The following is a 26,153-nucleotide window of genomic DNA, read 5'->3' as shown; positions in this document are numbered from 1 at the left end:
TTAATGCAAGGAATGATCAGTCCAAAAACATAGAGCTCAAGTAATTGACTTGACCCTATGTGAGAAACCAGCTTTTCATAGAGATGGCTCTTCTTGGAACAAGGATATTCCTAAGGGTATTTCCCTGATATGATTAGATTAACAGACTGGATTAGTCATTTAAGATACAGCAGTGGGGAAAAGCGAGATGCATTTCTTTTTCTTGTATACATGGCTTTTTTTAAAAAACACGTTGTGTTTAAACATGTTGTGTTTTTTAATCTTCCACCCACAGAAGTTTACTACGATTTGAGTTTTTTAGTTGTATTTATTGTATTTATAAATTATTTATGTAATCTAACATGGACCTAGCTGCTTCATGCTATTGTCAGAATTTTCCAAACTTCAGATATCCAGTTAAGAGAGATGCTGTGCCCCAGAGATTAAAATATTGGAGTTTATTTACATCAGTGTAACTTTTTTTCCCTCGGACTCTAGCAAGTTTATCTTTATGAGGGTAAACTGAAATCAAAGTGGAATGTGAATGGGTGTACCTAATAATCTCTTGCTGTTGTATTAATTGTAGAATTACAGAATCGTTTAGGTTGGAAAAGAGGTTTGAGATCATTAAGTCCAGCTGCTAACCCAGGACTGCCAAATCCATCACTAAACCATGTCATTAAGCAGCGCTCTACTTGTAAACACCTTCAGGGATATGGTGATACCACCATGTCCCTGGGCAGCCTGTTCCAATGCTTGACCACCCTTATGGGGAAGAAATTTTTCCGAACACCCGTTCTAAACCTCCCCTGGTGTAACCTGAGGCTATTTCCTTTTGTCCTGATGCTTGTTATCTGGGAGAAGAGACCGACCCCCATCTGCCTACAGCGTCCTTTCAGGTAGATGTAGAGAGCAGTAAGATCCCCCGAGTCTCCTCAGACTAAACACCCCCAGTTCTCTCAGCCACTTCCCTCATCAGACTTGTGCTCCAGACCCTTCACCAGCTCCGTTGCCCGTCTCTGGACTCGCTCCAGCACCTCAGTGTCTGTCTTGCAGTGAGGGGCCCAAAACTGAACACAGGATTCGAGGTGGGACCTCACCAGTGCCCAGTGCAGGGGGATGATCATTGCCCTGGTCCTGCTGGCCACACTGATTTGGATACAAGCCAGGATGCTACTGGCCCTCCTGGCCACCTGGGCACACTGCTGGCTCATGTTCAACTGACTGCCAACCAGGACCTCCTGGTCCTTTTCTGCTGGGCAGCTTCCCAACTACTCTTCCCCAAGTCTGTAGTTGTTGCAAGCCACATGTGGGATTGCTGTGATCCAGGTGCAGGACCCAGCACTTCTCCTTGTGGAACCTCATACAACTGGCATCAGCTCATTGGTCCAGCCTGTCCAGATCCCTCTGCAGAGCCTTCCTGCCCTCCAGCAGATCAAGACTCCTCCCCAGCTTGGTGTCATCTGCAAACTTGCTGAGGGTGCACTTGATTCCCTCATCCAGGTTGTTGATGAACAAGGACTGGCCCCAGTTCTGAGCCCTGAGGAACACCACTTGTGACTGGTCACCAGCTGGATGTAACTCCATTCACTACTACTCTGAGCTCGGCCAACTAGCCAGCTTTTTAACCAGTGTAGAGTATACCCGCCCAGGCCACGAGCAGCCAGGTTCTCCAGGGGAATGCTGTGGGAGGCTGTGTCAAAGGCTTTACTAAGGTCCAGGTAGACAACATCCACAGCCTTTCCCTCATTCACTAGGTGGGTCATCTTGGAGATCAGTGTCATCAAGCAGGACCTGCCTTCCATAACCCCGTGCTGGCGGGGCCTGACCCCCGTTGTCCTGCACATGCTGTGTGATGGCACTCAAGATGGTCTGCTCCATAGCCTTCCCCGGCACCGAGGTCAAGCTGACAGGCCTGTAGTTCTCTGGAACGCCTCTTGAGGAGGTTTTACTTTTAAAGGTGTTGGAGGGGGAAGGTAATTAAATTACTTGGTGCCACTACTCATCTAGATTACGTATACTCAAGAACAAACCTATATAAAGATTTCTTTCCCATATAAAAGTTAAGTATGTGCCTGAGATGAGATCAAGAAAACCCAGCCAGCAATTGTGCAAAGGAGACCTATACTCTGATGTCTTGGTGTTTGTTTTTTGTTTTGCAGTCATTTTTACATGCATTTCCTCCTTACCTGGTTTATTTTGGATAGTCTAAGAGTTCTTTTTCCTGGCTAAATTGTGTGACCATGGGAAAGATGAAGTATTAAAACTTTCATAGAACTTACAAGCACAGCACATTAAAAAAGACATTTATTAATATTATTATTAATACCCTATACTTATTGTCTGTTTGTGGGGATTTAGAGATGAATGAAACAAAACAGATTATTTCTTTTCATTGCTGCTGATTAAACAGGGAAACTTGCAAAACTTGGTTTGATTTTCATTGCTCTTGGTTTTGTTTTTTTTGGTTCTTGTTATTAGGATTACGTTTAAGATCAATAAGGGTAGCTTCTGGCCTGCTTTGGTGAAGTAAGAGTGCTGGTAAATGCATCTTTGGTCGCCTGTGTTTCACCAGCAAAGACAGGACTGCCCAGGGCAGTGCCAGAGAACAAGGTTGTTGATACATGTTAGCCTGAACAGGGGTCACTAGTGTTTGTCCGTGGTACTTACAGTTGACAAATAAATAAGCCAGTTGGCTGAGTGGGTAAGTAGTACATTTTCCTTTTAATTGTTGAATTCTGGTGATTCTGATGCATAGTATGGTACAGGAATCTGCTGATAAACTTCACCAGGGTATCAGTGATAGTGAAACCATATTTAATGTAAAGTTCCCATGACCCCACCAGTGCAGCCTTGAAATCTAGTTAAAGAAAAATGTTGGAACTAACTGTAAGCTGTGTGTTTTAAATTTCATGCATTGTTTTAAAAATTGTGAAGGCGATACTTTTTTAAGGGCAACAGTCAGAATGGATAGTGTGGTGTTCAATATTTCTGTTTTAAAATGCGTTTTAATTGTTTTTAGTGGTTCTTGTTTTCTCTACTTGCATTTTCAAAATGTATACAAACTAAATGGGAAAACAAAATAATGGGTATAAATGTTTTTCGTAGGTATTTTTGGGTTGACTTCTTTCATCGAATACTAAGATTGGTAAAATCATGGATATGTACGCCAGGACTCAGGGCAATCGAATGAAACCAAGGATATCCATGAAAAAGGTAATTATCTGTATTTAAAAAAAGAAAAATATTTCAGAGCTTTTCAGTCTTTATCACGACAGTCTAATAGTGAACCAGGTGGACTGGTAGTTTTGGTTGGGGTTTTTTGCAATTTTTTTTTCTTTTAATTTTAGTTGTCTAACATTTCAAGGAGGCAAAGAAACTGCCTTTGCTTTATGCTTTGGCATATTCAGTGTAGTTGACCTGGGAGACAGTAGTTTAAGCAAGGGGTGCATGCTTTTGTCTTCTGTCTTCATCTTTTGTTTTAAGGTGAGATGATGAAATCATGATGCATTTACTTGCTAAAATTTGCTTTGTTTTTTGGAGTGTAACTTTTATTTTGAGCACAGATTTTTCAAGTTTATATGTCATAAAAAAATGTGTTCATTGAAAACTGTTCTGTGAACTCTGTGTTAGAGCTTGCTGTAATATCTGTATCTTTACATCTTGGTTTTTTTACTGTCTTATTCTTGTGTTTACATGAACTTCTAGGCAGTGCTTTGGTGAAAAAGAAAATACGTCTAGCATTTATGAAGGACATTAGTAGGCTCTTTTTCAACAGCTTTTATTTATTTATTCTAAATTTTGTCACTTCAGCTTGGAGAACTGCAATACTCTTCCTCAATTTTTCTTGCAACTGCTGTGAGTACTTACTCAAATGAAAGCTGCAGTTTATCCTGAAGGAAGAAATTTATATATCCAGTCATATTTCTCAAGGTAGTTGAATACAGATGAGTGCTTTTCTAGGTCTTCCCTGATTACTAATAAATTCTTTATTTGCAGGTGTGTGCAACACTTAAGAGGAGAAACTGCGCAAGGAAGTAACTTGTTGCATGAAAATAGCTTTATTTTATTCCATAAGCAGCTTTTATTGTTTTAAGGAAATGGTGTTGGTGGTATATATCCTGTAGAAACTGCAATCAATCTGTTGTTCCAGGTCCTGATACGGAATGTTAACTGCCACATATTAAGGATTTTGTAATTATGGGTGATGCTTTTTCATTTTAAGACACATGGTATAAAAACGTATGTTATTGATTTATGAGAAATTTCCAGCTCAAATAGAGTTCTTTAACTACATAGTCATTTTGCATTCTTAACCTAAACATAAACTGGATTTTAGAGGACTTTTTTAGTCTGCCCTTTGTTTTTCCTCTTCAGTTAAAAAAAAACCCAAACAAACTGATACCCCCTACCCCCCAGGTTTTTAGACCTTTGTGTTGCAGAAACATCTTTCTAATAATGATAGTGACCAGTGATTCATCACTGATTCTAATGGTTGCCTACCATATTAGCTCTGAGAACCACTCCGTTAATTGCCATTGAGCATTCTGGATTGTGTGGTTCTAGGAACATGAATTTGGCCCTTCTCGGGTGTTCTTCAGAATTCTGCATTTTCATACAGGCAGATGCCAATGTTTTGATTTGTGGCTGCCTCCTCTGGATGTTTCCCTGAGGGGTGGCTACTGAGATTATAGTGTGGAACTTCCATTCTTTCTCATAGAGCCAGGCAGTAGGGTGGTCAGAATCACACAATGTTTCATTTTCTGTTGTTTCACAGCTTTCAGTCTGATTCACGTCCTTTTCATAACACTTCCTAATACTTAACAAGAATTGTTGCAATAGTAGCTCTTAAAAGTCAGTGCAGCCTAAACTGGTAAAGCCTAACTTTCCATTTTTACAAAGTGACTTCAGAATATTCAGTCCATTTAAATCTTACAGCACATGAAATAAGGAAGAGCTGCTTTATTATTTAAGAGCAGAGTAAACATGTCTCTAGCACTGGACTTGATTTCTCTGCTGATCGTGGCATCTTAGAGGTTTTTGGGTTGTTTAGGATGTTAGAGAACAGATGTTTACAATAGTTAATGCAACTGATTAGTATAGAATTTCCTCCAGTGTAGTGTGAAGGATCCATAGATAATGACTTCTTGATTTGCTGGCCACAAAAGGGACAGTGCAAAACTTTGAATTGCTCACTTGAGCTAGAGGTGTGACGAGGATTTGCATTGTTTGGGTCTGTCTTGCTCTGTGCACATTTGAGGATATTTCTGGTTTTTTTCCCCCTAGTATAACTTAGTTTGAAATCTGTGCTCATGATTGAAATATGATTTCTTGAGAGATGTGACTTTTGAATTTCTGTGAGGAAAGATTGCGCAGGTTTAGCAAGTAGAGCTTTTTAGATTCCTTTAGGGGTTTTTTGCCCGTATGATGATGTATATTGGAAGTAGTTATACTATTTATAAAAACAAGTTACATGCTTTTGTTGAAGATGACCTTTTGTCCTTACTTAAACTGAACTGATAGTCTTGGAAACTTGTTGGTTTGCAGTTTTCAATGTAGTTGTCTGTCTCCTAGGCTGGGGTTGTGAGGGAGCTTGCTTTCATTGTTGGATTACAGAATTTCTCTGAAAATAAGTCCAGTCCTTTGCTGTCACAAGCCCAATTTTGATAAGAATATGAAAAGCTTAATAAATGTAGTCTCACAATTAATGAGGAGAGATAAACAAAAAACCACCTACTGCTGGTTTTAAGTCTTTACAAACCACACTGCTGTAATAGCTAAGAATCTTAGGAATTCCAGGCTGAAGCTATTCACAGCAAGTTTATGCCTGCTTGTTCATGGATGTCATTATTCTTCGGCTGATGTTCACCCTCGTGATGTTTTTACAGTGAGTGATCTGTCCTCTGTTAGCGTTGGTTTTTGGAAACTCTGTAAACTATGGTTTTAGTCTGCTTTTATATGAAAGCCTCTGTATTCCAGCGATTATCCTTCATAGTCCTACTTTCTGGGCTTGTCGTGAGTTAATCTTCTTTTTACATGTGGATGTTACTGTACGTGCAATTACATAGGATGTCCTTCTCAATGACTGATGTCAGTTCTTTCACTAAAGGATGAGTACTAGGGTCATGTTTGCTATTTTCAGTGCTGTGTCGTATTGACCTCAAGAAGTCAACTCAGGTCTTCCGTTCTACAGCTTGTGAATTCACAATTCTGTTTTAAAGCTTGCTTTTAGTTTTTAAGGACATAAATTTGTACTTCCTATAGTTGCATTTTAAAATACTCCCATGTTGAACAAGTTCTTCCCGTGTGATGTGCTGTTCTTCCTCTTCACTGGTGACTTCTGCTTACTTTGACTTATCATCAGATTTCATCTACATATTTACTTTTTTTTTCCTCTATTAAATTTATTAATTATGATGATGATACTTGACTTCAGTCTCAAGATAAATTTTGAGGAAGTTGATTACTGGGTTACTGACTACATCTACTCTATACTCAAAAAAAACCCCTTTGCTATCTGCATTCAGGCAAATTCTTCTTTTCCAGAAACAGTTTTTTTTGTAAAGACTGTGTTTTTCTGGTTTTGTTAACTTTTTATGTATTTGAGTGTAAATTATCTATGGAAATCCAAATAGATGAGATCTTTTTTCTGTGTATGTTTCTGCTTTTGTTAACTCTTCATATATTTCAATGTAAATAATCTATGGAAGTCCAAATAGATAAGATCTTTTTTCTGTGCATGTATTGTGCCTGTTAATTTCCATATCTTTATTTTTTCGTGTTCTGATTTTTTAATATTCATTAATATGATCTTAAAAACACACACTACCTCCTTCCTCCTCCCTTTTAAATGTGATTATTTATCTCTTCAGTTGTGTAGTGCCACCATCAGTGTGCTGCCAGACCTGCATATAGTCTTGTATGCTGGTTCTTCCAGACCTAGGGGAGATTTTTCTGATCGCTGCATCATTCTTCTTTTCCCATTTCAACTTGGTTCTCCAAAGTCTTGAATTTTCCTTCACTTCAGTACTTCCTAATACCATACTTCTGTTCTAGTTATTCATCCTGCCTTTCAGGATGTTAAACTGAGGGGGAAGTACTTGCTTATAAAAATGGTATATATAATAGTTTGTAGCCTTTGAAAACTTAACCACTAGAGAATAATGATGAGCCCTTCTCGAACTGGATCGCTGTTGGTCTGCAGAAAATTAGCAGGTTGTGTTCTATGGCTTTTTTTTTTTTAATTATTATTTTGAGTGCTGTGACTGATTAAATTATTGTAGAAGCTGAAAATGAGACATTTCAACATGCTTGCTTGACTTCACAAATGACTTCTGTATGAGATGAATGGAGCAGTTACTGGGGAAGAGTCTTTGAGCAATATTTGTATTGCAGCCACCTGTAAATTTGGAAGATCCAGAGAATCAAAGAGAAAGACACTGTGAGCATACTTTGGAAAGTACAAAGATGTGTTACTAAGGTGTGGAGGTAGATTGCATCTTAACATAGAGACAAAGGAGTAGATGAAAGTGGAAAATAAATGAACGTTTTATCAATTTATTTCAAATGACCCTGTTACTGCCTAAAACACATTTTAAAATAGGTCAGCTATTATTTTCTATAAAAATGACTGGTTCGACTGCTTCAGCGTCACTTGGCCTTGGTTGTCAGGGTGGTAGTCTGAGCCTTGTTTGCTAACAATCTGAAATATGTTATGGTAGTTTGAAGGATTCTGAAGTGAAGTTTCTATTTTGCTTTTGTCTATTCATTCTAGAAATGCTTTCCTAATTTTTTATCAGCATGAGTGCAAACATGGTGACACTGGACATGATATAATAATTTGGCTTCCCATGTAGTAGTACTTGATACCTTTTTTTCTACAGGGAAAAAACAGATCTTTTTCGAGGTTTAACTGTAATATGTAAGATCACTTTTTACCATAAATTAAAAAAAAAAAAAAAGTTTTTGCTGTGGGAGTATCAGAAATGCAAAACATTATGTGACTAGATTTGGCTACCTAGTACTTCTGCTGTTGTTTAAGAAGCTATGCAAATTTGAAATAACTTGTCATAAGTTGGACACACTGATTTCTCACTTTGTTTTTAACAGGGCACTCATATAGAGATAAATAACTAGATTAACATTTTGTAACCACATCATGATCTTACTTTTCTTCTTAACGCTACCACTTGCTAGCTGAGTTGACAATTTTAAAGTGAAAAAGTTGCTAACTTCCTAAAACAAGTGAGGGGATGTTGTCGTTTTTACAGGCTGAATGAAACAGGATTTGTTGTTCTGTTGTCATGTTTTATTTGCCTTCAGATACTAGTGATGATAATTCTTCTGTTCTGCTGCACTTTGTTACACTAGGAGAAAGTCTTAGATTCTTAAACCTTTTATAGTCATGTGTGGGTACTTGCATGTCACCATAAGTGTAAATATAAGAATTGTTGCAAGAAGTATTTACATGGAATTAAGTTACAGTTGTTTCATATCCTTCAAGGAATGGGAAAGGAGACTGTGTGTAGATTTTCTTTGGTTTGGTTTTTGTTTGTTTTCTTCCCCTCTGACTTTTGAAACCACCTCCATTACTTTTCTTGGCTAAATTTGTTTTTCATCCTTTTTAAGGACAAGCTGATGAAGAAGTTCCATATACGGGCTTTGATGCAAGGAATAGATAGGGCTTGGATTTCTTCTTGGATTCATCTGTTTCTTTTTTCCAAGTCAGCATGTTCTCACCTTTTTTTTAATACAGAATGGTCCACTTCATTTGGAACAAAAGTATTGCTTGAAGAAAACAACTTAGCTGTTTCACTTTCATGTCCTGAAGTAAATTTAAAATTCAAACATGGTACTTAGAGTAGGGAAACCGATGGGGGGCAGGGGATAGATGAATAGACCCTGTATCCAAAACTGAAAATGCATTTTTTTCTTATATTTTTTTCATTGTTTTTCAGAGTTTTGGTGAAGGTGTACTGCACTCTATGAAGTCACTGCTACACAGCAGAAAAGAGTTATGCAGTGTATCATCAGAGGAGTGTCTAAGTCAGGAAGAACAAGATAATTTTATTGAGGTGTGGCATGACTTGACCATTTATATATATTTTGTGGTTATGATATAAAACCATTTAGCTTGAAGCAGTATGGGACGTTGCATGATATTAAATGTGAATAGTGCTGCTACTGGCTGTAAAATCTCTGCCCGCTGTTGTCATTCTTGAATTCAGTCACTGTAGACTTGAAAAGAGCTGTGACATTTCAAGATGACATTTCTCTGATTTGTAGAATTTATGAAACTAAAAAACCAAAATGTGTAGATAGATGATTTAGTAAAAACTGTGTAACTGAGTTTTCTGCATTTGTGAGCACTCCTGTGGTTGAGGGTGTGGAGACAGTATCCTAACAAAGTAGCAGAACATTTTGATCCAGGTCTGAGGATAAATTTAAACTGATTGCTCTTGGTTTGTCCTGTGCTCAGCACTAAAAGCTCAAGCCTCAACATCACAGATCTAGACTTCTTTTACATTAATACAGATGGGCCAATAGCTGGACAGGGTGTGGAGAGAAGTAGATCTGGGCAGAATGCAGGACTGTCTAGATAAATCTCAAGCTGTGTGGGCAAATGACTAGAGCAGTTTGAGTTAGAAGACAGCAGCTTCTCCAAAGGGAAAAGAAAAAAGTAAGAAGCAATGTGTACCATATATCGCTTATCAAGTGTCTTGGAAGACTACTAAGTAGTAGTTGACAGGCCTGACAAGGAGCTTAGAGAAGGACAGGATGACTTGAACTCGCCAGGTGGAGGAACTGAAATAGGGAGAAATAAAGCTAAAAAGACTTAGGAAGTGGTTAAGGAAGACTGACAATTGGATAAGGAGGAAGGGGAGAGGCAGGTTGTGTGACCAGCAGAGATGGGTTAGGATTGCATGGGTAACACCAGGGGGTTTGGGACTTGCTGCACAGTGAGGTTGCGGCTGTATGAAACCTTTAGGGAGCAGGCAGGAAGCTGAATTTGTTAAAGATGAAGAGCTGTGACAGAGCAGAGGTAAGGAAGAAGACCTAAATGGTGGAGGAGGAGGTAAAACCTTGTCTGTGCCTGTTCAGACAGGCTGTGCTCTAGAATCTACAAAACCCCTCAAATGTTGCCCACCCCCAGGCTTTTTTTTTTATCTTGTAGCAAACCTAACAAATAGCTGCCAGCATGTTTTATATGCCTGTAACGATGGTCCCTATGGAGAAAGATAGCTGACTATATTTAGTTACCTTATTAGCGCAAGCAATTAAGAGCCCTGTGGTTGAAATATGAGGGTCGATATCCTGCAACAGAACAGGTATTTTTTTCTTAGGGAATACAGGGAATGACACCTGCAGAGTAACGTTAAAAGAGTATTATTGGGACTGCAAAGATAATTAGACTTGTAAAACCCAGAATTTAGGTTTTCCTGTATCATTTTATTTCATTTTCTCTGGGATTATGGGTTATGATAACCTTCAAATACAGTGCCTCATGCACTATTTTTAGTTTAAAGAAAAGAGTTGTATTACCGACTGTTGGCCTTCTATCACCCTAGCCAACTCCCCAACAACTTTTGAACTGGTGTACTAACTTCAGATATGTTTGAGGTATTAAAAGGTGATTATCCTTCTGTGAAAACTGGAGTTCAGGCACAGTAAAGAAATCCAAATTAGTGTTGTCATTGAGGCAAAAATATGCAGACTCTGCAGTGGTGTGTTCTCTTTGACAGCAATCTGGTGGCCCATCAGTGTACATATGGACTGGTTGGCTTTCATTTGTGTGAAGCTTTGACTCCTGCGTACTGCCCTACCTTGCACAAGTTGTCCCATGGGAGAAGGAAAGGGTTGGAATCATTATATTGAAGAAAAGGAAAGGGCATGTAGGAAGACAAAAGAGGAAACACCCATACAAAAAATAAAAAATAAAAAAAAAGCAAGCTATCAAAAAAGCCCCAAGAACAACAAACCCTAAAGCCTCCATAATGTTCTTCAGAGAACTAGTTTTTTCCAAGTCCTTTAAATTGTTTGCTATTTTGCCTTTTCTGTGGAGGAATTCAGTTCATATTGTGGGTACTGTACAGATAAAAAGATGTAGTAGTTGAAAGGTGTCTTGCAGATGCGCAGATGAGAGATTTAGGAGTTGAAGAAAAGATGTAAGAATTGAGGGGTATGTTGCTCAAACAGGATCATTTCATAGTTAACACCGTGAATACAGTGCTGGAGACCTGTAATTTGTCTGGAGCTACTTGGAATGCTACTGCGAAGCATTGTTTCACTTACGATGTCATAACTGAACTAAGGGTAAGTGGATGTAAGCAAGATCTTTTCTGGGGGTGCATAGCTTCCCAGCGTAAGACCCCCTGAAATAAAAAAGTCAGAATTTTTCATACTTCAGTATGGTTTCAGTTTAAAAGAAAACTTGGAATTTTTTGGGTCACACATTGAAATAAGACATTCAGAACTCAAATACAGTTCAAAACAGAATTGTTCTTCAGCCATTTCTTTTTCTAGCTCTGTCCCTTTCAGAGATTCTATATATGCCCAAGCAAGTAGGTGAATCAGTTAATAATAAATGATTATAAACATAGTTATATTCTTTGCTGTTTCTAAACTTGAGAACCAACCAGCTACCTTAGAGTAACAGGGTGTAGCTGCTAGAAATTTCATATGAGCTGTGGTTTGAGTCTATTCAATTCAAGTCTATTCTATAAAATTCAGTCTATTGCATATCACTCTGAAATAATTGAATCCAAGCCATATCAGACTTGAGTCCAAGCATCAGTGGAAGTGTTTAATCTTTGTGCTTTATTCCATATCTACAAAATGGGAGCAAAATTTATTTTCTTACAACTTTGCTTTGAAAAGAAATGCCTTGGGATTTTTTTGGAGCATGCAGATACCTGATTGATTTGTCATCAGGGAGATAGGAAATGAGGACTGAGGCAATCCGACATTTGAAACAAAGTTTGAGTAGTGACTGTCTCACTTTGGTCTGTTCATGTTGAACAATACAAGGTACCTGCAGACAGAAGAGAGGGACAATATGGGATAAAATACCTCCCGGTCCACAAACACAAAAACCTGAGGTAAAGCTGACATTTCTGACATATTCCAGGTTCCTGAGCCTGTTAAGACTTTTTTTTTTTTTTTTTTTTGAGGTTGAATGGAGGTTTTAATTCTTTTACTTCAGCGATTTGTCTACTTGGATATTGCATGCAAACATGTGGCTAAGTAATCTGTTGTGTTTTGGCCTTAGGCTAATCAATTTACATGGTAAATTGTATAATGTGTTAGCATTATGCTTTCTTCAGTATATCCAAATGTATCACAGTTTGTTAGCATGGACAGATTTCAGACTGGAACTGATTTATATGTGTCCAGCCTGAAGCAAGGACAGATGAGCACTGATCTTTGCAAAATCATGTTTATTTTAACAGATGTAATGAGGCTTGTTTGTGTTGCTCGGTGTATACCAGCCAATAGGCTGCTTTTGTGTAGTGGGTTTTAAATGTTGTATATGCTCTTCAGTCTGATCTGACCTTTCACGAATCAAACAGTGTAGCGTTATTATTCTTATGCCTAAGACTTTGTGCTACTGTTTGAGCAAGCTATGCTACCCTAAGATACGGTTTTCATGGCAGTAGAATGAAGTTTTATGGTAAATCCTGCTGAATTTCAACTCTTAAATATCTGTGGAAAACAAAAAAGTTATTTCTGTATTTCAGTATGTTCATGTATTTATTTTACAGATTACATTTATAGGTTTTGCTGAAGAGATGGGTACTGCTCATTTGCAGGTACAGTATATATCTTACCTATATTGGAAAATAATGTTCTTCAGCACTGGTGATGTCATCTTAGTAGTACCTAGGTTTTTAGATGGATGAATTTTGGTGTTTGAGAGATGAAATATATAGGCCTTTTTTATAGTAGGTAAATGTACAAGTTATCTAAGATCATGGTTAAAGAAGTGCCTTGTCCTTTTTTTTGTAATAGGGGACTAAAACACCATTCCAGTAAAGCACACTAAGAGCATGTAGAGATCCACTGAGAACCATTATTAGCAGAGTTCAGTGTCCTCTTTATAGTTTCATACCTTATAGGATGTGCAGCTGCTTTTCAGTGCTTACAAGATTCTCCTATGTGACTTTCAAGGCTTTTCTGTCCCATGAGAAACAGTGGAATTTCTTTTGGTAGAAGAGTGAGCTGGGGATGAGTGTGGACTGAATTAAAGCTTGTTTACATGAGCTTTACACCACAGTTCAAACAAATAAGTGGGGGATGGGTCAGGAAATAGGGGAGAAGAGAAAAACTTTACCAAAATAAGCAGCTGTTACTCTTTATGGGGGATATGAGATCAAAACCATTATCATTTACGTGTTATTTATTTCACATTGTACTCTCAATATGTTTGTATTTTTAAATCAGGAGTTGGCAGCTGTTTCTGTAGAGCTTCCAGATGTTCTGAAATCATTCCAGTTGTGCAAACTGAAAGAAAACGAGGTTATATTTCTAAAAGATTTAAAGAAAACCTTGGCAAAACCTTATGTCATGAAACATCAGGTAAAAATTTTGTGTCTTCTTGTATGTCTTAATTACAGAAGCTTTATATTTGGCCTCATAAAGAGTGTAGTCACATCACAACTTGCCTTGCTTTTGTTTTTGAGCCATCTTAACCACAGTAGTATTAATGTCGTTATGTTTCTGTGGTTTCTTTAAAATGAATGTTAGAAAAATCTCAAACTTGGTGTTTTCAAGTGCTGTGTTATTAACAGAAAATATTTAACAGATATTTAATTATAGTGCTGATCCAATGCTTCTGCTAGGCTTTAGTCCCTTTCACTGCCAATTTGGGAAGAAGATGAAACGTGTCAAGTTACCTATCTGCTCAGATACAGTTTTCACCCTCAGCGGACTTTTCGTCCTGGAACAGAGGTGCCAAAAATTAAGAGAATGTCAGGTGTTCATGAAACTCAGTGGGCTCTTTTCTTACTAAAAATTATTTACAGTTATAAATTATGTTAATTGTATAAGTGCCATTATTTTTATTTTACTAGTATTTCCATTATTATTGTGTTAATTTTATTAGTTCAAATTACAAATGTTGTTAAAGCAAACTTCTTAAAGCCATATCGACTAATCATACATGTTAAATGTAGTTATGTTGCATATAAGGTAAAAAATACATTGAAGAAACAAATATCATATAAACTGAGGTACTGTTCAGCATAAACATGCTTTGAAATACTGTCTTCCTTTACAGATTTTTAATGTGCATTTTCTTGTCTTTAAAATACTTGTAAATTGTTTACTGTTCATAAAAATGCATTGAAGGAATCTCTTGCCATTCCTGACAGTTGAAATAATTCTAAGATTGTTATGTTTGTTTTCTTGTTGCTCTCTTTTTCAAGAATCAGCTTCCTGAAGTGTTTTGTGTGATGAGACTGTCTCCTTCATTCCCAAGGATCAAAGTTGATTATATATTTACCTTGCTGAGCAAGTATACCACAGGCGTAAGATATGTAGTGGAAGTAAACTCATTGCAAAAACATCAAACAGAGGCATCCCATGGAGAAGATGATGACACTAATCAGTCAGTTTCTTCAATTGAGGATGATTTTGTCACTGCTTTTGAACACTTAGATGAAGATGAGCCTTCAAAGATACAAAGTGCTGGTAAGTTCTTGCATGCTGTTGACTTGTAGAAATTGTTATTTGAAATTTAGGCTGTCAGAATCTTAGGAGAAAGTAAATGTAAATAAGCAGTAGTTTTTTTACGTTAGTCATGGTTTGTAAAGGGGTATTATGCAATTGAAAATTTAAGTTTTTTGTTGTTCTTTTCACAACAGTTTATCTAAACCAAAGATTCTAATCACAGTGTCAGATGCAGATCAAATAGAGTCTTATTCTACTTCATGTGCTAAAAAATATGTGAATTTGTCAGTGATTAGATTAGTATAATAGGATTTGTAAAAAATGAAAGATGCTTTAATCATGAAAGATCAGCTAGCATTTTGCAACAATAACAAGCCCAGCTGTTGCCGTCAAAATCCGTCCTGTTTTATGTAGTTATGTGGAAAGTCTTGGTTTGGAAGCAATCTTTTTTTATTTTTTTTTTTTCCTTTTTTTATTTCTTTTCAGGTACATCCAGCTTTACTTCTCGAAACCATCGAGATACTGCTTCGCAGACCATCCCTTCTCAATATTTAGAAGCTGTTGACTCACAGTTCCTTGTGGGTTCTGCACATCGAAAGTCATCTACCAGATCTTCTACTTTGATTGATATTTTGGGACTTAAGGAACTGTCGTCAGTAAAAAATTCAGTTACAACTTCAATTTCTGATCCTTGGATACAAAGGAGTTTCTATAAGCCATATAATCCTTGTGATCAAGGTGTTAATTTTTTGTGTAAAACGTTGTTTTCTTCCTCTCCAGCTGAATCCTCTGAGTCAGATTGCTCCAGCCCAAGCCCCATAATCTTCTTAGATGAAGAAGGCTATCAAAAAAGCTTAAAGGCAAAACTTCAGCTGCCAAAAATTCCAGTAGTGAAAGATGGTATAGAGGATTCAGACTCAGAAGTAAGTGAATTTTTTGATAGTTTTGATCAGTTTGATGAGCTGGAACAAGCCTTGGAAAACTCTTGTAAAGTTATTAGGGATCCCATCCTAGGGAATCCCTCCCAGAAAAGGAGGACTGGCCATGAACAATTATCTTCTGCAAGCATTACAATGAATCCTCAGAAATTCAAGTTTGATCGTCCCACTCTCCCAGCCAATGTAAAGAAACCAACCCCTCTTAAACCAGAATCACCATATAGCAGCGTCTTTGATGTCCCGGATTCCCCTCGCCCAGTTAAAACACCAGGGGAAGAGAATGGAGGCTTGTTCAGCCCTATTAGATCATCAGCTTTCAGTCCACTAGGGAGCTGTGGTTCTTCTGAATGTTTATGTCGAATTAACCTTGGTGGAGATGGGACGGGTCAAAATCACCATGATGCAGTTTATAACAGTTATTCAGCATATGCTGATAGTGTTTCATTTGAAATACTAGGTTCTGTTTTTCATTCCAAGTCCTCATCAGAACAAGTATGTGCAGAAAATGATTCAAAACACAAAGGGATTGCTTTGAAAGAGAAAAAAGGTCAAGCTGGAGATCTCAAGATGAAAACTAGTAAGGAGCCAGATAAACAAGCAAAATCTAAACATAAGTCATTGATGATTAGAGACAGCATTCAAAAATTTGCAACTGAATTAGTTGAAAAAAGTTTTGGCAGTGCATTTAAAGACCTGCAAAAAGGAGTTTCTTCATGCACCAATGCACTTTGCCATTTGGCTGCTAGGTTGACTTCTTCGGTCTTTCAGATGGCTTTTTATGAGATTGGAAGACGTAGAGCAATCTCCCTGAAGGAGCGTGCCATTAATGGGATAGCAAGCTTTTTGGTGAGCGAAGCTATAACTGGTGCTTTGAAAGAACTGCGGCATGTAAAGAAACAAATATTTACCAACACTGTTGCACGGTTTGCAGCAGACCTTGCTGAAGAGCTTGTGTTTGAAGGAATCATGGAAGTATGCCAGTTTTCATATCCATCGACACCTACAGCTGCACAGCCTTCATCATTTGATTACGAAGACAAAGTGGTAAGATCCTATGCCAGAGATTTGTCTGAATCCGTCATTCAGGAGGCTTTTATTGAACTGTCTCAGGTTGATGTGACCTTCACAACACAAGCAGCCATTAGTGTTTCCATGGACAACATTAAATATGTGAGCGCAGAAAGTATGTTGGAGTCAACACGGACTTCCACAGTTTTTCCTAATCTTAATGATAGGGCAACACTGAAGCCAATCCAAGATTCTGAGAAGGAATATACAGTACAGCAAGCTCTATTTTGCACCTCTGGTGTTGTAAGTTCAATACCTGTGCCCTTAGCTGGAAGAGCTCTTTGTCAACCTCAGGTTTCCTCTGTTGCTCATAAAGCAAAAATATCCACTGCTCTGAATTCTGATGACAATATGAAAGTGTACAAAGACCCCACTCATCCACTTTCCACAAGCAGAAAGAGAGAGGAGGAAGTCACTTCTTTCAGAAATATATACCTAACTTCAGATCACAGTCAAAGCACCGAAAGTACTCCATCACGCTTACATAACCAAAATGATACAAAACGTCCAAATAACAGATCTGGAATGAACAATAATTCAGAATTAACAAGTGGGTCAAAAGGCATTAATACTTTCTCTGGAACTATGGTAGATATGATAGTAAATGAAGCTTACGAAGCCATAACCTCATCTAGGGTAACAAAAGCAGTAGAAGAGTATACAGATTTTTTAACGAGAAAAATAATAGATAAAAAACCTTATGTGCAATGTATTGGTGAAGATTTCCCCAAGAATATGTTTGCAGATCACTTGGCAAAGTATGTCATAAAACAGTCTGTGGATGAAAGTAAAACTGTGTTGTGCAGCACTAGTGAGAATTTAGCATGTAATGTGAGCTCACAGACTTACACAGGTATCGGTAGAAAAGAACAATGTGTGATAAAGAAGCAAGAGGCTGAGAAACAAAGTAATGTTTCTATAATTGCAGAACAACAACAGATGCCTTTGAATAATCCATGTAAATTTCTTCTTACTCCAACTCATTCTGTTCAGTGTTTTTCAGAATCTAAAGATTGTTGGCAGGATCAAAAAGGACACAGGTTTTCTTCAAAATCGCCACCACCTTGTTCCGCTGTGACTTTTGCTAGGCACTTTCTAGAGGACTTCACTGACACAGGAAGCTGCTCAGTAACGTGCTTAAACAGGCCCTCTAAAAAACACGATACTCACAAACCATCACCAGGACCTTTGGCTTACAGGCAGGCTGATTGTTTTCTGCGTGCAAATAGCTTTTCTTCAGTGATGTTTGGCAGTGAAGATGCTTTGCAGATGGAAGATAAATCAAGTCTCCAAGATGGAAATACCTGTGTAATGCCTGATACACCCCCCCCAACCCCTTTAGTACCATGTCAAGGTAGTTCTGAAAGAAACCTAAGAAAACTATCTAAGAAACTCAAGGGAGAACTAGCAAAGGAATTTGCACCTGCGACACCACCTTCTACACCGTACAATCCATCTGTTACTGAATTGTCTGAAACTGAACATGACTCTTTGGAAAATGAGGAATTTATGCTGAAACTCATGCGGTCACTTTCTGAAGAAGTGGAGAGTAGTGAAGATGAAGATCATTCTGAAATGGCCGTTGAGAAAGAGGAGCATTCAGAAAAAACAAATCAGTATGCAGATTGCTTAGCTAGCCATATAATTTCAGTAGCGACTGAAATGGCTGCTTCCCATTTAGATGGTAAAACAAATGAAAGAGAAGCATGTAGACAGGTTCGGTTAGGTATGCAAAACAAAAGATGCGGATATACTGCGCTTACAAATGTCCCAGAACAGACGTGCAATTCTTTATGGAATTATGCAGGTGATATGGCAGGAAAAGTCATCAGTGAGGCCAAGAAAATAGTGAAATCAAGGCATTGTAAACTGTTGAGATTGAAGAGGGTTAACTGTCAGGTGGATTGCCTTTATGTGAGAAAAGGTGATAAAGATTATCGTTCAAAAGACCGATGTGGTCCAGTGCGAGAGCAGTGGCTGGGGGAGAGAGATTCATCTGCACTTCCTTTACCGCAGGATTCGGGCATGACTGGTTTGACTTCCAAATACCCAAGCTGTGAAAGTGTGACTGATGAATATGCAGATCATATTATTCGAGTTTTGAAAAGAGAAGGTGGTAATGCTGAACTGTTAATGGATCAGTATGCTAGCAGACTTGTTTACAGGTCTATCAAATCAGGCTTACAGCAAGCTGCTAGAAAAAACAAACTGAGATACAACAGAAAGGCATTTCCTGGGCAAAATGCACAGGTGAATGGGAAGCTGGAGCTGATCAAAGCAATGAATAAAGATGCAGTACAGCAAATGAAAAGCAGCGTTCGTTGCTGTGAAGACCAAACGTACGGAAGGAGTAACAGCACACAGAGAACAGAATGTACAGAGTTGTTACATTTTTCAGAATCCCTTGCTCGCAGTATCACTTGTGATGTCAGGAAGAAGTTGAAAATGTCGGGAGCATGTTTGCCAAAGTCTCTAACAGATTCCTGTCTATATAAAAAGACTGAATTTGATGAAGTCACAGGGGATCTCATTAAAACAAGAATTTCTAGGACATCTCTTCCTTTCTCCCCAGATCATAAACTGTATCATAGTACAGGCAGTTTAAATGACAATGGCTACAGTGAAGGCATAATTCAAGCTATAGAACAGTATGCTAGGAAAGTAGCAGATGATACTCTAGAAATGAGTTTAGGGTCGGCTGTTCTCCATGTGGCTGAAAACAGAAAAAATGGGGATAAGCTCTCATATACTGAGAAACTGTCTCCTTTTTCTGGAACTGTCTGTAGATGCTGCAGTATGAAGGAACATCGGTACTGTACAGAAAGTACATCTCATCATCTACCTGCGCATGAATCCTCCATCCCAGTGAGGCATTTTCTTCATTCTGGATTGGGTGGTGCCTGTCAAAAATCAAGAGTGTTTCAGCTTGATATTCCTAAAATTCATGTTGATGTAGAACAGAAGACAGTGCTTTCTGACAAGGGGGCTACTGCGGCCATAGAGAAGGCAGAAGGAGAGCTGAGTTACACAAGTCTGACGGCTGACAGTGGTATTGGACAAGATGGAGTCAGTTTTGCTGAAAGCCTTACAACTGAAATAATGACATCAGCTATGACTAATATTGGTCAGACTGTTAACGTAAGGTAATACTAATTTTCTCTTACTTGTTGCGTTCTGTACCTGAAAAGGAAGGATTTTTAATACAAATATGTTCTCATAAGGAATTTTTAATTTATTATTTTTTTTTAAATTTTAGAAATACACACTTTATATTGTGCATGCTTTCTTTTGATTTTTCTGGTGATATTTAAATGATTCAGAACTAGAAAAAAAATTACTTTTTTCCACCTGTGGGAGCTTGAAACCAAGGTTTCTATGTATATCAGCACGCATATATGTTCCAGTAGGTGGCTGATAAGTAGAACTTATTATTTCAACTTGAAATACTGTTATTTTTACCTACAGTAGAGTATAGTAGAACTTACGGGTTTTGTTGATTTGTGAGCCATGACAGAATTCAGGTTTGTAGCCTGCTAGTATTTCCTGTTCTTTGCTGAAAAATAGAATTTATTTTTGCTGTTGTCAGTAGGACCAACATCTGGTACTGGCCAGACTAGCCATTGCATTATAATATGAGGGGTTTGGTTATGGCTGTGTTGTGATAGTGTCCTTATTACTGGAAATAAAACCCCCACAACCCTTTAAGAAAAAAACAACTTCCTATAACGCAGTTTAGTTTATGAAATAGTAATACAATAGGCAAGAAACTGACTTTCGAATTCTTGAGTATTTAACAAAGGCTAATTATACTGTTTACTTTAATAGGCCTATAAATAGGAAATACATGCCACAGTAACTTGGCAGCAAGCAGCAACTGTTTCCTAAAACAGACTGTGTAGTGATTAGAGTGGACTGAAATTTTCTCTTCAGGTCTGAGAGCAATCTTTACCACGTTTTGTTGGTTTTTTTCCAGTTTATGGTAATATTTATTTTCCTGCTTTTTTTGTGTGGGTATTCCTCACACTATCTACAGGTTTCTTTTCCTGGTTTCTAGAGAGACATCATGATGAATAATAAACCTGATTTTTATATATTCAGCGGCTAAAGGCCACAGTAGGACCGAACTAAGTTTTTCAAGGTTTGATATGAAATACATACATACTAGTAGCATAAAAGTGTTCATGAGATGTATATTGTGGCTCTCTGCACGACAGGATTAAGCCATTACTCACTGTGTGACAAAAAAAATAATGTGATGTTGTTTTTCTATACCTACAGTATCAAAGATGACACTTTAAATCACTTAGATATTATTTAAAAATTCTAATTAGAATATGACAGCAATAAAATGCAGGGTTCAAAGAGATAATGTTTATTATATCTGTGATAAGGAAGCAATATTATGGTTTTACTATGACAGAATTTATAAATGTTTTTAACATTGTCATCTAATGTATGGTATATAACGCACATGTTTCTTGAGAATCTGCCTTGTATGGTGAATAGAACTGCTGCTAGTGCTGGTATAACTGTAAATAAAAATGAGGAAAAAATCACCTTTGTATTGCCCAGAGGGGCTCCAATTCAAACTACATATTTGCACAGACCCTTGCTCACTGGAGCAAAGTGTTAGCAGGAATGTGGGTTACGGTTGGCTTTGGAAATAGTGAATGTTACAGTGGCTGCTTTCCGTGCTGGTAGTAGGATGACCATTTTTCTTGAACTTTCTACCACTTCACCTTTATGTAGGTAATGAGAGTTTGCCCCTGATGGTTACTTCATAACTGCATGTTCTGACATTGTAACTTTTTTTATAAGGAGTTCATACTTCTTTAAAGTTACCAAACTGGATCTTTCGAAATGTCTTCTAAAGAGTGCCTTCTACTGAGCATCATTGCTTGATTGTTGCTTGTTTGTTTGTTGGATAAAAAAAAATCTAAATTTGTTTCCTGAGGGAAAAATTCTGTACAAGTCATGTGTTGCTACACTTTCTTGAAGCAGGAAGAGAAATCTTTTGTGTACACAAAGACCTTTTTAAAAATTTGAATCCTAATGTTTTTAACACCAGCGTGTATTTAAGCATGCCTACGATAGCAGACCACCTAGCTGATTGTACTGAAAGCAGTCAGGGGAAAATAGCCAAACTGTCCTATGGGGAACAAGTTCAGAAATGGTAAGTTTTCTGCTTCAAAAAGTGTACCTTTGATATACAGTCTGTGAAGCTGCAATGCCTTCTATGCTTTATAGCAAATAATCTTCCAAATGAGGGAATTATTCATGCCGTTCCCTTTGTCTTCTAGTAAAAGAAGTCCAAATAGGAATCCCTGACCTAAACCTGTTGAAATTTCAGATTAATTTGGTTGCTCCATTTCTTGTGTTGGGAACAGGGTACAAATGAATGGATCCCCCCCTGCCCCGCCCCTCTTCCTTTTCCCCTGGAATTTTGTATCTTTGAAATGGTTAAATTGCTGTAAATGAACTAACACAGATCAGCGTGAAATGCAGTGATGTTTTTGTCTTAAATTTTTGTTTAGCTCTGTTGGAAGAGAAGGATTTCACTCTGTTGAATCTATTGTTAGCCAGCAAATGAGTCTTAGTATTGGTGATGATAGCACTGGGAGTTGGTCCAATCTAAGTTTTGAAGATGAACATCCTGATGAGAGCAGCAGTTTTCTTCACCTCAGTGACAGGTAACTATAAACATGTTGGGATAGTTATGAGATCAATTAACTTGTCATCAAGTGGTTTTCTCCTGGGGGCTGGGGAGAAGAGATTATCTTGTTCTCAACACACAATGACTTTTTCATTAAAAATGGCTCTGTTTGTTTTCTTACAAAATGTTGTTGCCCACAAATGTTCATATTGTACACTGTAAAATAGGGAGTATGAATTGGCATCGATGTCAGGGAGTCACATCAAGTGAAACTGTACATATATAAGTATTAACAAAAGATCCAGGTGTGTTAAAAACAACCACCATGTGTAAAATACAACTTGAAAGTACTGTTTATATGTTCTGCTCTGAAATATTAAAACTTAATCACTGAGAATGTATTTTATGTAAATTCATCTATTCTTGAAAAGAAGTAATAAGAGCTTAATTTGCAGAAGGAGCTTTAACAGCTCTATTTGTCTTTTTTTTTGTGACTTGAATTTGTAAGCTGTTCTAACTGATAGTGATGGAGTATTTGTGTACTACTAACCACAAGCTTAAAGGTATGTGATTTTGGAACTTACCTGTTTAGAGTAGTAATTTTTTTCACAGAGCTTCCCACTACACTTCCCATGGCTGACTGATAACTAACAAAGATTAGAATGGGGATTTTAAAAATCTACAACATCTCTGCCTGTTGCCAGGGAAAATTATATTGAGAATTGTGGCCCGAGCTTCTATATAAGGACTATATGAGGAATGAGTAAACGTATTTTTTTTATGATTGATACACCACATATGCTACTGCAGCATTTCTGTTGAAGAACAGCAGAAATGGGGGAGAGGTTTTTTCTTTTTAGTTAGCACTTCCACCATCCCTGAGATTAAAGAAAATATGGGAGATTTGCTTCATTATGTGATGTACAAATAAGTTATTTGGTACCAAAGTGCTCTCTTAAATGTCTAGACTATTGTTCATGTTTTGCTTCAATAAATGCTTTAATCAAACTACTACTATAATTTATCACTTATACAACTGAATAATTTTGTAAGAGAATACATTGTCTTAAAGCTGTTTTAATAAAACATGATCTGTTGAATGAGTGAAAGTGAGTTAGATTTACATGATGAAATTTACAGTATAAGGAAGAATATTCAGCATATTGACAGTTACAAATAGCGAATAAATTATAGGTTAGTTGGTGCTGGGATAAGAAAAGTATAAAAAAATTGCAGGACCTGTAGTTTGCATATTGTATTTTGTTGTTTGTTTGCCATCCCCAGTAGATTTAAGTGAAAAAAGGTAATTTTTATAACTTGCAAGAGAATTTGTGGCTCATTAGAGGATGAATGACGTAAATCAGCATTTTACTCAAAGAAGGGGAAGCATAATTGGAATAGCAAGGTGTTGGCAGAAGAAACTGGCATGCGCAAATTAATCAGCTACTTTTACAAAACTGTATGTGGATTAGTAACAGCAGATGTGTTTGTGTTTCTGTGGTTTAGCAGGTGGAAGTGACAGGATCTGAGCTTATTGCTCTGAGTAAAAAGATTGGGGGGGAGGGGAACCCTCTGTAACAAAAAAGATTCAGTTCACTCACTCCCCCCATGGCAAGATGGGGGAGAGAATCAGAAAAGTGAGAAAGCTTGTGGTTTGAGATAAAGACAGTTAGGTAAAGCAAAAGCTGTGCACACAAGCAAAGCAAAATAAGGAATTCATTCACCACTTCCCATCAGCAGACAGGTATTCAGCCATCTCCAGGAAAGCAGGGCGCCATCATGTGTGATGGTTACTTGGGAAGACAAAATGCCAAAACTCCAAACATCCCCCCCAACCTCCTTCTTCCTCCAGCTTATTTGCTGAGCATGACATCATATGGTATGGTGTATCCCTTGGGTCAGCTAGGATGAGCTGTCCTGGCTGTGTCTTCTCCCAAAGTTCTGTCCTCCCCCAGCCTACTCGCTGGTGGTGTGGTGTGAGAAGCAGAAAAGGCCTCGACTGTGTGTAAGAACTGCTCAGCAATAACAAAAACATCTCTGTATTATCAACAGTTTCTAGCCTTATATCCAAAACTTAGCCTTATAGTAGCTGCTCTGAAGAAAATTAACTCTATCCCAACGAAACCAGCACAACCATGTGTGGAACAGTGCTAGCATCTTCTAAGGAAATAAAAACCTGCATGACAATGATGATGATTTATTGCTTTTATTTCCTTTTTTTAACAGAAACTGTTCTGTTAAATAGGAAAATGCCATTCGGTCATAGAGCAACATTCTTTTATACAGGTGCAACAGTTGAAAGTTTTGGGTTTTGTTGTTTTTTGGATTTGTTGGGTTTTGGTGTTTTTGGGGTTTTTTTTCCTTCTTATAGTTAGGGCCATCTGTTTAAAAAAACACCATGCTGGTTATATGTAAACCATGTCCGTCAGAAGCATTTAAGTGCACTATCAGGTAGCATGCTCCCCTGGCAGCTATTTCTTAATGTAAGTGGCTTTCTTGTGTCTTAAGCGTCTGTCAGCAGTCTTGCTTGTACCATCTTTGAGGTACTAGATATCATCAGACCAATTTGTTTGTAGTGCTAGTACGATATAATTAAGTGGCACAGTGAGTGTAAAGCGAGTTTCACTTGGTGAGGGAGGACCTCTCCCTTTCCCCAGTATTTTCCAGGCTGTCTGCAGTATTCAGTGGATAGTGGTACTTGAGACTCCTTCAGCTGACATTTTGGAAATTGTTTTCGTAAGACTAAACCTAGAGATTCTATTAATGGTAGTTAAAATTGTTTTGGAATGCAGGATCACAGTCACCAGAAAACAACAATAGAAGCTACAGCGATCCAGTTCAATGTACCTTGCTTTGCTTCACTTCAGGAAAAGAAAAAAAAAAAAAGACTTTTTTTTTGTAGTAGCTCTGTTGAAATGGTACGTGCCCTCTGCATCTCAGATCAGTATGAAAATAGTACTTCATTACTTCTCAAAGGATTAAACTATGTGTAAACAAGGGAGCAAGACAACTTGGAAAGAATTATCAAAGTGTGGTCTTTCGTTCCATTTGAATGGAAAAAGGGATGGAAGTTTTTTTAGTGGACTTTGCAGAGTTATGCAGGTGAATGCTTGTATCTTCTGCCTTGTGTGCCTAATGTTAACAATTTAAATTTAGAAATGAAATAATCTTAAGCTTTCTCTATAGTTAATATATAGGTATAAGCATGGACATAGGCTTTTCCAGGGGATAAATCAGAGTATCCAGGTTAGTTTATTATTCAGAGCAGAAGCTTCTTGCCTTTGACTTTATGTACATAATGCAGAATCTCAGAGCAGATGATCTGAGTTATAGTTCCCATATGTACAGTGTATACTTAAAAGCTGAAAGCTTTTCTTGTAATTCTTCTGCTGGTTCATGTGGAGCAGCTGCATGAAGCATTATAGAAGCATTATAATGCCTTTTTTCATTTTTTGTTCTGTGGTTGCAGAACTTTATTTTCAAGACCGTTAATTTGGCATCTTAAAACAAAAGTCACATTATGAAAAGTGTTTCATACATTGTTATGCATTGTAATCATATGGTTCAATATATATATGATTATTTCAGACCACGTTTGACATCTGTAAAATATATTAATTTCTTACCAAATCAGAATAGTAGTATGCATGAGGCCATTCTGTTAAATTGCAAATACTGTTTCCTTTAGTCCAAGAACTGGGGCAGCTTTTACTTCCACTTATGTTATCCATCTATAACTTTAAGTGAAAGAGGCTGTTTAAGTGCAAAGTATTAGTATCAATAGGCTATATTAAATCTTTTCTATATGTGTAATTCAAAGCAAATTTAATGCTTCATACATACTGTGA

The 26,153-nt window shown here is 37.6% G+C and overlaps 1 protein-coding gene across 6 annotated transcripts in view; it reads left to right on the top strand.

The window, feature by feature from the left end:
- Positions 1-26,153, top strand: part of AKAP11 (A-kinase anchoring protein 11) — a 45,321-nt gene that overhangs the window by 5,270 nt on the left and 13,898 nt on the right. For 3 of the 6 annotated variants that reach the window (XM_040583972.1, XM_040583970.1, XM_040583971.1), the window contains exons 2-9: positions 3,088-3,195; positions 8,937-9,053; positions 12,741-12,788; positions 13,420-13,554; positions 14,403-14,667; positions 15,133-19,795; positions 21,721-21,825; positions 22,187-22,342. In XM_040583972.1, the coding sequence (XP_040439906.1) occupies positions 3,136-3,195; positions 8,937-9,053; positions 12,741-12,788; positions 13,420-13,554; positions 14,403-14,667; positions 15,133-19,795; positions 21,721-21,825; positions 22,187-22,342 (5,549 nt within the window). In that variant the 5' untranslated portion in view covers positions 3,088-3,135. The remainder of the gene's footprint in view (positions 1-3,087; positions 3,196-8,936; positions 9,054-12,740; positions 12,789-13,419; positions 13,555-14,402; positions 14,668-15,132; positions 19,796-21,720; positions 21,826-22,186; positions 22,343-26,153) is intronic. The other 3 variants (XM_040583975.1, XM_040583973.1, XM_040583976.1) reach the window with 2 other exon arrangements.

The sequence above is a fragment of the Falco naumanni genome, chromosome 2, assembly GCF_017639655.2.
Source record: "Falco naumanni isolate bFalNau1 chromosome 2, bFalNau1.pat, whole genome shotgun sequence".
Classification (NCBI taxonomy): Eukaryota; Metazoa; Chordata; class Aves; order Falconiformes; family Falconidae; genus Falco; species Falco naumanni.
The sequence above is the reverse complement of the archived record's forward strand: the minus strand, read 5'-3'. Positions and strand labels throughout refer to the sequence as shown.